Here is a 15884-nt window from a genome sequence, read left to right on the forward strand (position 1 = left end):
CTATGTCCTGTCACTATGTCCTGTCACTATGTCCTGTCACCCTGTCACTATGTCCTGTCACTATGTACTGTCACCATGTCACTAGGTACTGTCACTAGGTCCTGTCACTAGGTCCTGTCACTATGTCCTGTCACTATGTCCTGTCACTATGTCACTATGTCCTGTCACTATGTCCTGTCACTATGTCACTATGTCCTGTCACTATGTCCTGTCACTATGTCTCTAGGTACTGTCACTATGTCACTAGGTACTGTCACTATGTCACTAGGTACTGTCACTATGTCACTAGGTACTGTCACTATGTCACTAGGTACTGTCACTATGTCACTAGGTACTGTCACTATGTCCTGTCACTATGTCCTGTCACTATGTCACTAGGTACTGTCACTATGTACTGTCACTATGTACTGTCACTATGTCACTAGGTACTGTCACTATGTCACTAGGTACTGTCACTATGTCCTGTCACTATGTCCTGTCACTATGTCCTGTCACTATGTCCTGTCACTATGTCCTGTCACTATGTCCTGTCACTATGTACTGTCACTATGTACTGTCACTATGTCACTAGGTACTGTCACTATGTACTGTCACTATGTCACTATGTACTGTCACTATGTACTGTCACTATGTCACTAGGTACTGTCACTATGTCACTAGGTACTGTCACTATGTCACTAGGTACTGTCACTATGTCACTAGGTACTGTCACTATGTACTGTCACTATGTCACTATGTACTGTCACTATGTACTGTCACTATGTCACTAGGTACTGTCACTATGTACTGTCACTATGTCACTAGGTACTGTCACTATGTACTGTCACTATGTCACTAGGTACTGTCACTATGTCACTAGGTACTGTCACTATGTCACTAGGTACTGTCACTATGTACTGTCACTATGTCACTAGGTACTGTCACTAGGTCCTGTCACTATGTCCTGTCACTATGTCCTGTCACTATGTATCAGCGATTGCTGCTTCCTGTTCTTTGGTTATTAAGCAAAATGTGGGTGTGATATAGTGTAGCTAATCGTGCACTAAACCATGGCTTACATACGCGCAAATTTATTATATTTATTTCTGTTATGTAATCAGCAGCCGTAAGATCTATTTCTGTCTGAGAAGAAGAGATGACTATAAATATCTATTTTCCTATTAATGTTAAGAGATAAAAAGTACAAAAAATTAAAATCTTTACATTCTTTCTTAGCTACCACCAAAATAGTTACTACCATATAGTAACCAGGGGTGCAGCGGCCATTAGCCCCCCGGATATTACAAGGAGCCGCGTAGGATATATTTGCAAATGGGACTCCACCTGGATGTAAATACTCTACAATCATATATATCTGTCTTATGTGTTTTACTTTCTGGTAAAAACATCCGTTTCCACTGTTGGATATACAAATCCCTTTATTGGTGTTAATAATTATATACTGTATATTGCACCATTTCATCTTCTCCACCAATGGGGTATATGACAATATTTAAAGACTATGTGCATTTACCCTGGAAATACCATCTGAGTACCTGCATGTTGTGCTGCTGTCTAGGGCACTGGTTCTCAAACTCGGTCCTCAGGACCCCAAACAGTTCATCTTTTCCAGGTCACCTAGCAGGTGCACAAGTGTACTACCAACTGTCACCTTTTCCAGGTAATCTAGCAGGTGCACAAGTGTACTACCAACTGTCACCTTTTCCAGGTCACCTAGCAGGTGCACAAGTGTATTACCAACTGTCACCTTTTCCAGGTAATCTAGCAGGTGCACAAGTGTATTACCAACTGTCACCTTTTCCAGGTCACCTAGCAGGTGCACAAGTGTATTACCAACTGTCACCTTTTCCAGGTAATCTAGCAGGTGTACAGGTGTATTACCAACTGTCACCTTTTCCAGGTAATCTAGTAGGTGCACAGGTGTATTACCAACTGTCACCTTTTCCAGGTAATCTAGCAGGTGCACAAGTGTATTAGCAACTGTCACCTTTTCCAGGTAATCTAGCAGGTGCACAGGTGTATTACCAACTGTCACCTTTTCCAGGTCACCTAGCAGTTGCACAGGTGTATTACCAACTGTCACCTTTTCCAGGTAATCTAGCAGGTGCACAAGTGTATTACCAACTGTCACCTTTTCCAGGTCACCTAGCAGGTGCACAAGTGTATTACCAACTGTCACCTTTTCCAGGTAATCTAGCAGGTGCACAAGTGTATTACCAACTGTCACCTTTTCCAGGTCACCTAGCAGGTGCACAAGTGTATTACCAACTGTCACCTTTTCCAGGTAATCTAGCAGGTGCACAAGTGTATTACCAACTGTCACCTTTTCCAGGTAATCTAGCAGGTGTACAGGTGTATTACCAACTGTCACCTTTTCCAGGTAATCTAGTAGGTGCACAGGTGTATTACCAACTGTCACCTTTTCCAGGTAATCTAGCAGGTGCACAAGTGTATTAGCAACTGTCACCTTTTCCAGGTAATCTAGCAGGTGCACAGGTGTATTACCAACTGTCACCTTTTCCAGGTCACCTAGCAGGTGCACAGGTGTATTACCAACTGTCACCTTTTCCAGGTAATCTAGCAGGTGCACAAGTGTATTACCAACTGTCACCTTTTCCAGGTAATCTAGCAGGTGCACAGGTGTATTACCAACTGTCACCTTTTCCAGGTAATCTAGCAGGTGCACAGGTGTATTACCAACTGTCACCTCTCCAGGTCACCTAGCAGGTGCACAGGTGTATTACCAACTGTCAACAGGTGCACAGGTGTATTCATTACTCACTGACACATTTTGAAAGATCCACAGGTGGAGAAGCTAATTATCTCACTTGTGATTCTCTGAGGAAACCTAGAAAACATGCACTGTTTGGGGTCCTGAATACAGTTTGCGAACCTATGGTCTAAAGCATATTCTAAATGTATTACCTTATGGTTTTTATAATGAGTTCTATTATTAAAAATGGTTGAATTTTATTCTGGTTTGCAGAGAGTGTAATTTACCTTCTGATCTGTTAGATACACCAAGCGCTGTGGTCTACATATATTTCTAATTGTTGTGTATCCCTGGTGGATATAACAGGAGGGTTCACATCTCCCACAGCTGCTGCTGGGTTTCATTATCTTTTTTTTAATTTAACTTTAGCGCCTATGAGGAGATATATTAACTGCACTACACCGACACTTCCACCTCTTCTCCTGTACCTGCTATCTCCCAGCTCGCCCTCCCCTGCTATCTCCCAGCTTGTCCTCCCCTGCTATCTCCCAGCTCGCCCTCCCCTGCTATCTCCCAGCTCGCCCTCCCCTGCTATCTCCCAGCTCGCCCTCCCCTGCTATCTCCCAGCTCGCCCTCCCCTGCTATCTCCCAGCTCGCCCTGCCCTGCTATCTCCCAGCTCGCCCTCCCCTGCTATCTCCCAGCTTGCCCTCCCCTGCTTGTTGCGCGATCTGTGTCTCTCAGCCACACGCATCACCTGCTCCCCGGTCACGGTTACAGGACTGTATTTGGGTGCACCCACCCTGTGGAATGCCTTCCCGCACACAGTAAGACTTTCCTTTAGTCTCCCTGAGAACTCACCTCTTCAGGCAGTTTACCAAATTCCAGAACCACCCACATAACCTCCATAAGCTATTCTACCCAATTACAGCCCATCTTTATAGTTCATGCAAACACCCTACTGACTGCCAACCAACATTGTTGTGTAGACCCCCAGCTAAGCACTCCCCCCACCCCCTTCCCCCTGCAACCTAGATAGACTGGCGTGCAGTGTGTGTCGCTTCCTGTCATGTCTCTAACCCCATCTCTCTGTTGTAAGCCTGTGAGCTGCGCCCTCTTACCTCTGTTAGTTAATGATCAGTCTTATGTTGTTCCCAATCCTAAATCACAGTGTGCGCTGGGGCTACATAAATCACAGTGTGCGCTGGGGCTACATAAATCACAGTGTGCGCTGGGGCTACATAAATCAGTGCGCGCTGGGGCTACATAAATCACAGTGTGCGCTGGGGCTACATAAATCACAGTGTGCGCTGGGGCTACATAAATCACAGTGTGCGCTGGGGCTACATAAATCACAGTGTGCGCTGGGGCTACATAAATCACAGTGTGCGCTGGGGCTACATAAATCACAGTGTGCGCTGGGGCTACATAAATCACAGTGTGCGCTGGGGCTACATAAATCACAGTGTGCGCTGGGGCTACATAAATCACAGTGTGCGCTGGGGCTACATAAATCACAGTGTGCGCTGGGGCTACATAAATCACAGTGTGCGCTGGGGCTACATAAATCACAGTGTGCGCTGGGGCTACATAAATCACAGTGTGCGCTGGGGCTACATAAATCACAGTGTGCGCTGGGACTACATAAATCACAGTGTGCGCTGGGGCTACATAAATCACAGTGTGCGCTGAGGCTACATAAATCACAGTGTGCGCTGGGGCTACATAAATCACAGTGTGCGCTGGGGCTACATAAATCACAGTGTGCGCTGGGGCTACATAAATCACAGTGTGCGCTGGGGCTACATAAATCACAGTGTGCGCTGGGGCTACATAAATCACAGTGTGCGCTGGGGCTACATAAATCACAGTGTGCGCTGGGGCTACATAAATCACAGTGTGCGCTGGGGCTACATAAATCACAGTGTGCGCTGGGACTACATAAATCACAGTGTGCGCTGGGACTACATAAATCACAGTGTGCGCTGGGACTACATAAATCACAGTGTGCGCTGGGGCTACATAAATCACAGTGTGCGCTGGGGCTACATAAATCACAGTGTGCGCTGGGGCTACATAAATCACAGTGTGCGCTGGGGCAACATAAATCACAGTGTGCGCTGGGGCTACATAAATCACAGTGTGCGCTGGGGCTACATAAATCACAGTGTGCGCTGGGGCTATATAAATCACAGTGTGCGCTGGGACTACATAAATCACAGTGTGCGCTGGGACTACATAAATCACAGTGTGCGCTGGGACTACATAAATCACAGTGTGCGCTGGGACTACATAAATCACAGTGTGCGCTGGGACTACATAAATCACAGTGTGCTGGGGCTACATAAATCACAGTGTGCGCTGGGGCTACATAAATCACAGTGTGCGCTGGGGATACATAAATCACAGTGTGCGCTGGGGCTACATAAATCACAGTGTGCGCTGGGGCTACATAAATCACAGTGTGTGCTGGGGCTACATAAATCACAGTGCGCGCTGGGGCTACATAAATCACAGTGTGCTGGGGCTACATAAATCACAGTGTGCGCTGGGGCTACATAAATCACAGTGTGCGCTGGGGCTACATAAATCACAGTGTGCGCTGGGGCTACATAACTCACAGTGTGCGCTGGGGCTATATAAATCACAGTGTGCGCTGGGGCTAAATAAATCACAGTGTGCGCTGGGACTACATAAATCACAGTGTGCTGGGTCTACATAAATCACAGTGTGCGCTGGCAGGCAGATGATACATTGCAGTTATGGGGAATACACAGCTGCTGACTAGGATTAAAACTATGAATCCTCCCAGATTTGCTCCCAGTAAATTTTGCACATTACAACATGCAGCCGGGACTGGTTTATGTTTATGCCCAGAGTCTAGGGACTGGTTTATGATTATGCCCAGAGTCTCGGGACTGGTTTATGTTTATGCCCAGAGTCACGGGACTGGTTTATGTTTATGCCCAGAGTCCCGAGACTGGTTTATGCCCAGAGTCTCGGGACTGGTTTATGTTTATGCCCAGAGTCTCGGGTCTGGGTTATGTTTATGCCCAGAGTCCCGGGACTGGTTTATGTTTATGCCCAGAGTCCCGAGACTGGTTTATGCCCAGAGTCTCGGGACTGGTTTATGTTTATGCCCAGAGTCCCGAGACTGGTTTATGCCCAGAGTCTCGGGACTGGTTTATGCCCAGAGTCTCGGGACTGGTTTATGTTTATGCCCAGAGTCTTGGGTCTGGTTTATGTTTATGCCCAGAGTCTCGGGTCTGGTTTATGTTTATGCCCAGAGTCTCGGGACTGGTTTATGTTTATGCCCAGAGTCCCGGGACTGGTTTATGTTTATGCCCAGAGTCCCGAGACTGGTTTATGCCCAGAGTCTCGGGACTGGTTTATGTTTATGCCCAGAGTCTCGGGTCTGGTTTATGTTTATGCCCAGAGTCCCGGGACTGGTTTATGCCCAGAGTCTCGGGACTGGTTTATGTTTATGCCCAGAGTCCCGAGACTGGTTTATGCCCAGAGTCCTGAGACTGGTTTATGCCCAGAGTCTCGGGACTGGTTTATGTTTATGCCCAGAGTCTCGGGACTGGTTTATATTTATGCCCAGAGTCTCGGGACTGGTTTATGTTTATGCCCAGAGTCTCGGGACTGATTTATGTTTATGCCCAGAGTCCCGGGACCGGAGTAGTCCCAACACTTTACTCCACAAGACAAGATCGGATGGTAATAATTTCGATGGCCACCGATCGGCATTTCCGACCGGCGGGTCAGCCGCCTGATGTATGGGTCTCTTTATACAAAGGGTAGGAGTGATACATTGTAATTCCAAGTGCCAGCAGCACATAGTGACACAGGTGAGAGGACGCAGGCGCTGGGCGCTCAGATAGGCTCCGGCATGTGAATGGATGGCGTGTGTAACGGTATAGGATTCATGTTACCTTTCATTTTTACCTTGTTGGGGGTTGTCAGCTGACTAACCAATCACAAGCTGCGATGCCCGTGATTGTGGCTTCTGATTGGTCCTACAGCTCAATCACCCCTTCCTAGCATCTCACAGCAGGCCAGGATTTCAGGACAGGCAAGTTAGTAAAATAAATCTCATTTTGAGGTTGTTCTGTAGTGTAGTTTGTACATCTCAGGATGATCTCCCCCATTTCTGTACAGCTTCCTTTGTCAATTTGCTGCTAGACGGGACAATTGCAGCACAGGATCTCTAATTCAACCCTTGGAGTACTACAATCCCCAGCATGACATGGTCTGGGAACACGGCTGTAATCTAATTATTTATACGATCAGTAAATTATAAAATCTAAATGATAAAAATAAACAGAGAGCAGCGTCAGAAAGGCATCGTACTGTACGATCGGGCAATACTGGAATAAAATAAAGATATGAAAGAAAAATAGGGACATGTATCTTTGGGGGAAATGAAACCATGTATCTAATCTATAGAGCTGGATGAGAACAGATTTCTGCACAAATTATTTCAGGGGGTTCCCCGAAGCGCCGGAGGGGAGAGGACATGTACTGATGACACTGAAGGACTTATATTTCCGGTTTTGCACAATTATCCCCCTCCCGAATGTCTAATAACCGGTAAGGCTAGGAAATAAAGGTGTAACGCGAGGCGTTGGCGAGGACTGGTCATTAGTAGAATAAAAAATGATTTTTGTACCTTAAAGAAAAAACTCTAAAAAAATATATTTTTGTTGCATTTATTATCCCTCACTTTGCAGAACCCCCCTAATCCCTATAACAGCAAACACTCACCTAGCAGCACAGAGAGGACCGGTAAGATGGTCTTACGGAAAACGGCCGCGGGTGACGGCGACACAACGGAGATGGAACAGTTCCTGTCCGTTACATTCCACACAAGTGATCCGTTTAGTTCCGGCGGATAGCGGCAAATCACCAAGTCTGGGTCAGCCAATCTGGATGCATTAACCAGTTCTGGAACACACGGAAGCAGGAGAACATAAATTGTATAGGTGTGTACCCAGCCTTACATTGTATAGGTGTGTACCCAGCCTTACATTGTATAGGTGTGTACCCAGCCTTACATTGTATAGGTGTGTACCCAGCCTTACATTGTATAGGTGTGTACCCAGCATTACATTGTATAGGTGTGTACCCAGCATTACATTGTATAGGTGTGTACCCAGCCTTAGATTACATAGTGGCTGTGAACAGAGCAGAGTGTGTTTGTAGGGCCACAGATACCACATTATTAATGAGCGGTAAATTGGTGGATAAAATGTCCTGAAAACAAATGAAGATCATAAAAGAAAATAGATAAAATAGCAGAAGCTATTGGGGATTATTACCTTGTAAATAGAGTATAAAATCCTCATGTGCACAGGAGCAGTTCCACGGGTTCCCCCCCAGCCGGAACGTTCCGTTCAGGGGACTCAGCACGCCGCGTTGAAGCGATGACATTTTATTGGAAGACAAGTCCAGCGAGGAGATCTTGGAAAGGCCCTGGAGACTCTCACTACTAATTACGCTAATTTCATTTCTGCTGAGGTTTAAGCGTTCCAGACCGGAAAACCCATCCAACATCTCGGGACGCAGCCGGCGAATCAGGTTGCCGGCCACGGTGAGGTTTTTCAGCTTGGCCGGGTCGTGAAACCAGGACGGCGATATGGTGGTCAGGCTGTTATTCTGCAGCTCAATGTTGGTCAGCCCGTGGAATTGCTGAAAGGCCCCAGTTTTGATGGTGTGAATTTTACTCCCCCTCAGTGTTAAGCTCAGGACGGACTTCAGACTGGAGCTGGAAAATACTGATGAATTGATCAGTCCGACGTCCCTCTCCTCAAATATAAGAATTTCAATCCCTTCGATGTAATCTGCAGTCACAAAGGAACAAAATAATGAGGATTGTGGAGGTTTTAGGAGAACCAGGACAAAAGCTGGGTACACACTGTACAATTATCTGTCTGATCGTGTGACAGAGGATTGTATAATGTGTACACGCGGAATGGGTCTGAAATAACGCCGGACGATTCCTGTCAGCGGCAGGCCGACATCAGCAGAGTTCCGAGCAGCGTAAGCCCGACAGTGCTGGAAATCCCGATTGTGGCTAGGTAAGTATCTACTAACCTAACCCCCCTAACCCTCCTTAGGGGTGCCTAACCCTAACTTCCCCCCCAAGTGCCTAACCCTAACCACCCCCTTCCCCGCTGCCTAAACCTAAGTCCCCCCCCGGGGTTGCCTAACCTTGCCTCCCCCTATCCTAACCCTAACCCTCCCAGGGGGGGTGCCTAACCCTAAGTCCCCCCCGAGAGCCCTAAACCTAACCCTCCCCCCCCGCGGCTGTCCGCCCGCCGCGCCCGGCATCACTACGACCGGGATGCCGGGCGCCGGTCTCCCGGTGTCAGGGAAATGCGGGCATCTACATCTAGACGCACAGCATTTTAACCTTGCCGGGATATGACAGTCGGGAACCCGGCTGCCGATATTTAGGCAGTCGGCTTCCCGATTACTTCCCGTACACACATACAATCTCAAACAAATCGGTCTGATCACATCTTCTAGGAGGATCATAAGCTGTAACGTGTACATTTTGCAGTGTGCACTCGCCAGAGCCGTAACTAGACTTTTTGATGCCCTGTGCCAGAGAGAGCATTGTACCCACCATTTTTTAAATCGGGACATAATACAGTACACCTGAAAAAGTGCCATGGCCTCATGTGGAAGGGCCAGGGAAGAGATAGGAGAGGCCAGGAGATGCTGGGGATAAATAGGGACATAATATAGTGCACCTGAGAGAGGGCCATGGCCTCATGGGGAAGGGCCAGGGAAGAGATAGGGGAGGCCAGGAGATGCTGGGGATAAATAGGGACATAATATAGTGCACCTGAGAGAGGGCAATGGCCTCAAGGGGAAGGGTCAGGGAAGAGATAGGAGGCCAGGAGATGCTGGGGATAAATAGGGGCATAATATAGTGCACCTGAGAGAGGGCCATGGCCTCATAGGGAAGGGCCAGGGAAGAGATAGGGGAGGCCAGGAGATGCTGGGGATAAATAGGGACATAATATAGTGCACCTGAGAGAGGGCCATGGCCTCATGGGGAAGGGCCAGGGAAGAGATAGGGGAGGCCAGGAGATGCTGGGGATAAATAGGGACATAATATAGTGCACCTGAGAGAGGGCCATGGCCTCATGGGGAAGGGCCAGGGAAGAGATAGGGGAGGCCAGGAGATGCTGGGGATAAATAGGGACATAATATAGTGCACCTGAGAGAGGGCCATGGCCTCATGGGGAAGGGCCAGGGAAGAGATAGGGGAGGCCAGGAGATGCTGGGGATAAATAGGGACATAATATAGTGCCCGAGAGAGAGGGCCATGGCCTCATGGGGAAGGGCCAGGGAAGAGATAGGAGAGGCCAGGAGATGCTGGGGATAAATAGGGACATAATATAGTGCACCGGAGAGAGGGCCATGGCCTCATGGGGAAGGGTAGCCTCATGGGGAAGGGCCAGGGAAGAGATAGGGGAGGCCAGGAGATGCTGGGGATAAATAGGGACATAATATAGCGCACCTGAGAGAGGGCCATGGCCTCATGGGGAAGGGCCAGGGAAGAGATAGGGGAGGCCAGGAGATGCTGGGGATAAATAGGGACATAATATAGCGCACCTGAGAGAGGGCCATGGCCTCATGGGGAAGGGCCAGGGAAGAGATAGGGGAGGCCAGGAGATGCTGGGGATAAATAGGGACATAATATAGTGCACCTGAGAGAGGGCCATGGCCTCATGGGGAAGGGCCAGGGAAGAGATAGGGGAGGCCAGGAGATGCTGGGGATAAATAGGGACATAATATAGTGCACCTGAGAGAGGGCCATGGCCTCATGGGGAAGGGCCAGGGAAGAGATAGGGGAGGCCAGGAGATGCTGGGGATAAATAGGGACATAATATAGTGCACCTGAGAGAGGGCCATGGCCTCATGGGGAAGGGCCAGGGAAGAGATAGGGGAGGTCAGGAGATGCTGGGGATAAATAGGGACATAATATAGTGCATCTGAGAGAGGACCATGGCCTCATGGGGAAGAGATAGGGGAGGCCAGGAGATGCTGGGGATAAATAGGGACATAATATAGTGCACCTGAGAGAGGGCCATGGCCTCATGGGGAAGGGCCAGGGAAGAGAGGGGAGGCCAGTAGATGCTGGGGATAAATAGGGACATAATATAGTGCACCTGAGAGAGGGCCATGGCCTCATGGGGAAGGGCCAGGGAAGAGATAGTAGAGGCCAGGAGATGCTGGGGATAAATAGGGACATAATATAGTGCACCTGAGAGAGGGCCATGGCCTCATGGGGAAGGGCCAGGGAAGAGATAGGGGAGGCCAAGAGATGCTGGGGATAAATAGGGACATAATATAGTGCACCTGAGAGAGGGCCATGGCCTCATGGGGAAGGGTCAGGGAAGAGATAGGGGAGGCCAGGAGATGCTGGGGATAAATAGGGACATAATATAGTGCACCTGAGAGAGGGCCATGGCCTCATGGGGAAGGGCCAGGGAAGAGATAGGGGAGGCCAGGAGATGCTGGGGATAAATAGGGACATAATATAGTGCACCTGAGAGAGGGCCATGGCCTCATGGGGAAGGGCCAGGGAAGAGATAGGGGAGGCCAGGAGATGCTGGGGATAAATAGGGACATAATATAGTGCACCTGAGAGAGGGCCATAGCCTCATGGGGAAGGACCAGGGAAGAGATAGGGGAGGCCAGGAGATGCTGGGGATAAATAGGGACATAATATAGTGCACCTGAGAGAGGGCAATGGCCTCATGGGGAAGGGCCAGGGAAGAGATAGGGGAGGCCAGGAGATGCTGGGGATAAATAGGGACATAATATAGTGCATCTGAGAGAGGACCATGGCCTCATGGGGAAGAGATAGGGGAGGCCAGGAGATGCTGGGGATAAATAGGGACATAATATAGTGCACCTGAGAGAGGGCCATGGCCTCATGGGGAAGGGCCAGGGAAGAGAGGGGAGGCCAGTAGATGCTGGGGATAAATAGGGACATAATATAGTGCACCTGAGAGAGGGCCATGGCCTCATGGGGAAGGGCCAGGGAAGAGATAGGGGAGGCCAGGAGATGCTGGGGATAAATAGGGACATAATATAGTGCATCTGAGAGAGGACCATGGCCTCATGGGGAAGAGATAGGGGAGGCCAGGAGATGCTGGGGATAAATAGGGACATAATATAGTGCACCTGAGAGAGGGCCATGGCCTCATGGGGAAGGGCCAGGGAAGAGAGGGGAGGCCAGTAGATGCTGGGGATAAATAGGGACATAATATAGTGCACCTGAGAGAGGGCCATGGCCTCATGGGGAAGGGCCAGGGAAGAGATAGGGGAGGCCAAGAGATGCTGGGGATAAATAGGGACATAATATAGTGCACCTGAGAGAGGGCCATGGCCTCATGGGGAAGGGCCAGGGAAGAGATAGGGGAGGCCAAGAGATGCTGGGGATAAATAGGGACATAATATAGTGCACCTGAGAGAGGGCCATGGCCTCATGGGGAAGGGTCAGGGAAGAGATAGGGGAGGCCAGGAGATGCTGGGGATAAATAGGGACATAATATAGTGCACCTGAGAGAGGGCCATGGCCTCATGGGGAAGGGCCAGGGAAGAGATAGGGGAGGCCAGGAGATGCTGGGGATAAATAGGGACATAATATAGTGCACCTGAGAGAGGGCCATAGCCTCATGGGGAAGGACCAGGGAAGAGATAGGGGAGGCCAGGAGATGCTGGGGATAAATAGGGACATAATATAGTGCACCTGAGAGAGGGCAATGGCCTCATGGGGAAGGGCCAGGGAAGAGATAGGGGAGGCCAGGAGATGCTGGGGATAAATAGGGACATAATATAGTGCATCTGAGAGAGGACCATGGCCTCATGGGGAAGAGATAGGGGAGGCCAGGAGATGCTGGGGATAAATAGGGACATAATATAGTGCACCTGAGAGAGGGCCATGGCCTCATGGGGAAGGGCCAGGGAAGAGAGGGGAGGCCAGTAGATGCTGGGGATAAATAGGGACATAATATAGTGCACCTGAGAGAGGGCCATGGCCTCATGGGGAAGGGCCAGGGAAGAGATAGTAGAGGCCAGGAGATGCTGGGGATAAATAGGGACATAATATAGTGCACCTGAGAGAGGGCCATGGCCTCATGGGGAAGGGCCAGGGAAGAGATAGGGGAGGCCAAGAGATGCTGGGGATAAATAGGGACATAATATAGTGCACCTGAGAGAGGGCCATGGCCTCATGGGGAAGGGTCAGGGAAGAGATAGGGGAGGCCAGGAGATGCTGGGGATAAATAGGGACATAATATAGTGCACCTGAGAGAGGGCCATGGCCTCATGGGGAAGGGCCAGGGAAGAGATAGGGGAGGCCAGGAGATGCTGGGGATAAATAGGGACATAATATAGTGCACCTGAGAGAGGGCCATGGCCTCATGGGGAAGGGCCAGGGAAGAGATAGGGGAGGCCAAGAGATGCTGGGGATAAATAGGGACATAATATAGTGCACCTGAGAGAGGGCCATGGCCTCATGGGGAAGGGTCAGGGAAGAGATAGGGGAGGCCAGGAGATGCTGGGGATAAATAGGGACATAATATAGTGCACCTGAGAGAGGGCCATGGCCTCATGGGGAAGGGCCAGGGAAGAGATAGGGGAGGCCAGGAGATGCTGGGGATAAATAGGGACATAATATAGTGCACCTGAGAGAGGGCCATGGCCTCATGGGGAAGGGCCAGGGAAGAGATAGGGGAGGTCAGGAGATGCTGGGGATAAATAGGGACATAATATAGTGCATCTGAGAGAGGACCATGGCCTCATGGGGAAGAGATAGGGGAGGCCAGGAGATGCTGGGGATAAATAGGGACATAATATAGTGCACCTGAGAGAGGGCCATGGCCTCATGGGGAAGGGCCAGGGAAGAGAGGGGAGGCCAGTAGATGCTGGGGATAAATAGGGACATAATATAGTGCACCTGAGAGAGGGCCATGGCCTCATGGGGAAGGGCCAGGGAAGAGATAGTAGAGGCCAGGAGATGCTGGGGATAAATAGGGACATAATATAGTGCACCTGAGAGAGGGCCATGGCCTCATGGGGAAGGGCCAGGGAAGAGATAGGGGAGGCCAAGAGATGCTGGGGATAAATAGGGACATAATATAGTGCACCTGAGAGAGGGCCATGGCCTCATGGGGAAGGGTCAGGGAAGAGATAGGGGAGGCCAGGAGATGCTGGGGATAAATAGGGACATAATATAGTGCACCTGAGAGAGGGCCATGGCCTCATGGGGAAGGGCCAGGGAAGAGATAGGGGAGGCCAGGAGATGCTGGGGATAAATAGGGACATAATATAGTGCACCTGAGAGAGGGCCATGGCCTCATGGGGAAGGGCCAGGGAAGAGATAGGGGAGGCCAGGAGATGCTGGGGATAAATAGGGACATAATATAGTGCACCTGAGAGAGGGCCATAGCCTCATGGGGAAGGACCAGGGAAGAGATAGGGGAGGCCAGGAGATGCTGGGGATAAATAGGGACATAATATAGTGCACCTGAGAGAGGGCAATGGCCTCATGGGGAAGGGCCAGGGAAGAGATAGGGGAGGCCAGGAGATGCTGGGGATAAATAGGGACATAATATAGTGCATCTGAGAGAGGACCATGGCCTCATGGGGAAGAGATAGGGGAGGCCAGGAGATGCTGGGGATAAATAGGGACATAATATAGTGCACCTGAGAGAGGGCCATGGCCTCATGGGGAAGGGCCAGGGAAGAGAGGGGAGGCCAGTAGATGCTGGGGATAAATAGGGACATAATATAGTGCACCTGAGAGAGGGCCATGGCCTCATGGGGAAGGGCCAGGGAAGAGATAGTAGAGGCCAGGAGATGCTGGGGATAAATAGGGACATAATATAGTGCACCTGAGAGAGGGCCATGGCCTCATGGGGAAGGGCCAGGGAAGAGATAGGGGAGGCCAAGAGATGCTGGGGATAAATAGGGACATAATATAGTGCACCTGAGAGAGGGCCATGGCCTCATGGGGAAGGGTCAGGGAAGAGATAGGGGAGGCCAGGAGATGCTGGGGATAAATAGGGACATAATATAGTGCACCTGAGAGAGGGCCATGGCCTCATGGGGAAGGGCCAGGGAAGAGATAGGGGAGGCCAGGAGATGCTGGGGATAAATAGGGACATAATATAGTGCACCTGAGAGAGGGCCATGGCCTCATGGGGAAGGGCCAGGGAAGAGATAGGGGAGGTCAGGAGATGCTGGGGATAAATAGGGACATAATATAGTGCATCTGAGAGAGGACCATGGCCTCATGGGGAAGAGATAGGGGAGGCCAGGAGATGCTGGGGATAAATAGGGACATAATATAGTGCACCTGAGAGAGGGCCATGGCCTCATGGGGAAGGGCCAGGGAAGAGAGGGGAGGCCAGTAGATGCTGGGGATAAATAGGGACATAATATAGTGCACCTGAGAGAGGGCCATGGCCTCATGGGGAAGGGCCAGGGAAGAGATAGTAGAGGCCAGGAGATGCTGGGGATAAATAGGGACATAATATAGTGCACCTGAGAGAGGGCCATGGCCTCATGGGGAAGGGCCAGGGAAGAGATAGGGGAGGCCAAGAGATGCTGGGGATAAATAGGGACATAATATAGTGCACCTGAGAGAGGGCCATGGCCTCATGGGGAAGGGTCAGGGAAGAGATAGGGGAGGCCAGGAGATGCTGGGGATAAATAGGGACATAATATAGTGCACCTGAGAGAGGGCCATGGCCTCATGGGGAAGGGCCAGGGAAGAGATAGGGGAGGTCAGGAGATGCTGGGGATAAATAGGGACATAATATAGTGCATCTGAGAGAGGACCATGGCACTGGTCACACCACCCTAGTTACAGACCTGGTACTCGCTGAGGATCTGCCCACAGATTGTATTGTGGCCGCTATACATAATCTGTGTAACCACCAGTATGAGGGATAAATCGGAGGACTGGAAGAAATAATTGTATAGTGTGTACGCAAGGAAAGGACAGATCAAGAGTTTGTCGCAGCTGAAGTAAAAATTGTACAATGGTTACCCAGCTTTACAGGAGAGAGAAAACGGCCCAACGCCAGTAACTTAGGCCCCGAAACCAGCAGAACAAAATAGATGTTTTTTAAGTGTACTTTT

At 50.1% G+C, this 15884-nt stretch overlaps 1 protein-coding gene across 1 annotated transcript in view; it reads right to left on the reverse strand.

The window, feature by feature from the left end:
• LOC148473368 (uncharacterized) overlaps positions 1-15884 on the reverse strand; it is a 48510-nt gene that overhangs the window by 20110 nt on the left and 12516 nt on the right. The window contains exons 3-4 of the mRNA XM_088459677.1: positions 8033-8554; positions 7479-7658 (exon numbers count right to left, since the gene is read on the reverse strand). Coding sequence (XP_088315803.1) covers positions 7479-7658; positions 8033-8554 — 702 coding nt within the window. The remainder of the gene's footprint in view (positions 1-7478; positions 7659-8032; positions 8555-15884) is intronic.

This window comes from Taudactylus pleione, unplaced genomic scaffold, assembly GCF_031769625.1.
Source record: "Taudactylus pleione unplaced genomic scaffold, aTauple2 ptg000927l, whole genome shotgun sequence".
NCBI lineage: Eukaryota > Metazoa > Chordata > Amphibia > Anura > Myobatrachidae > Taudactylus > Taudactylus pleione.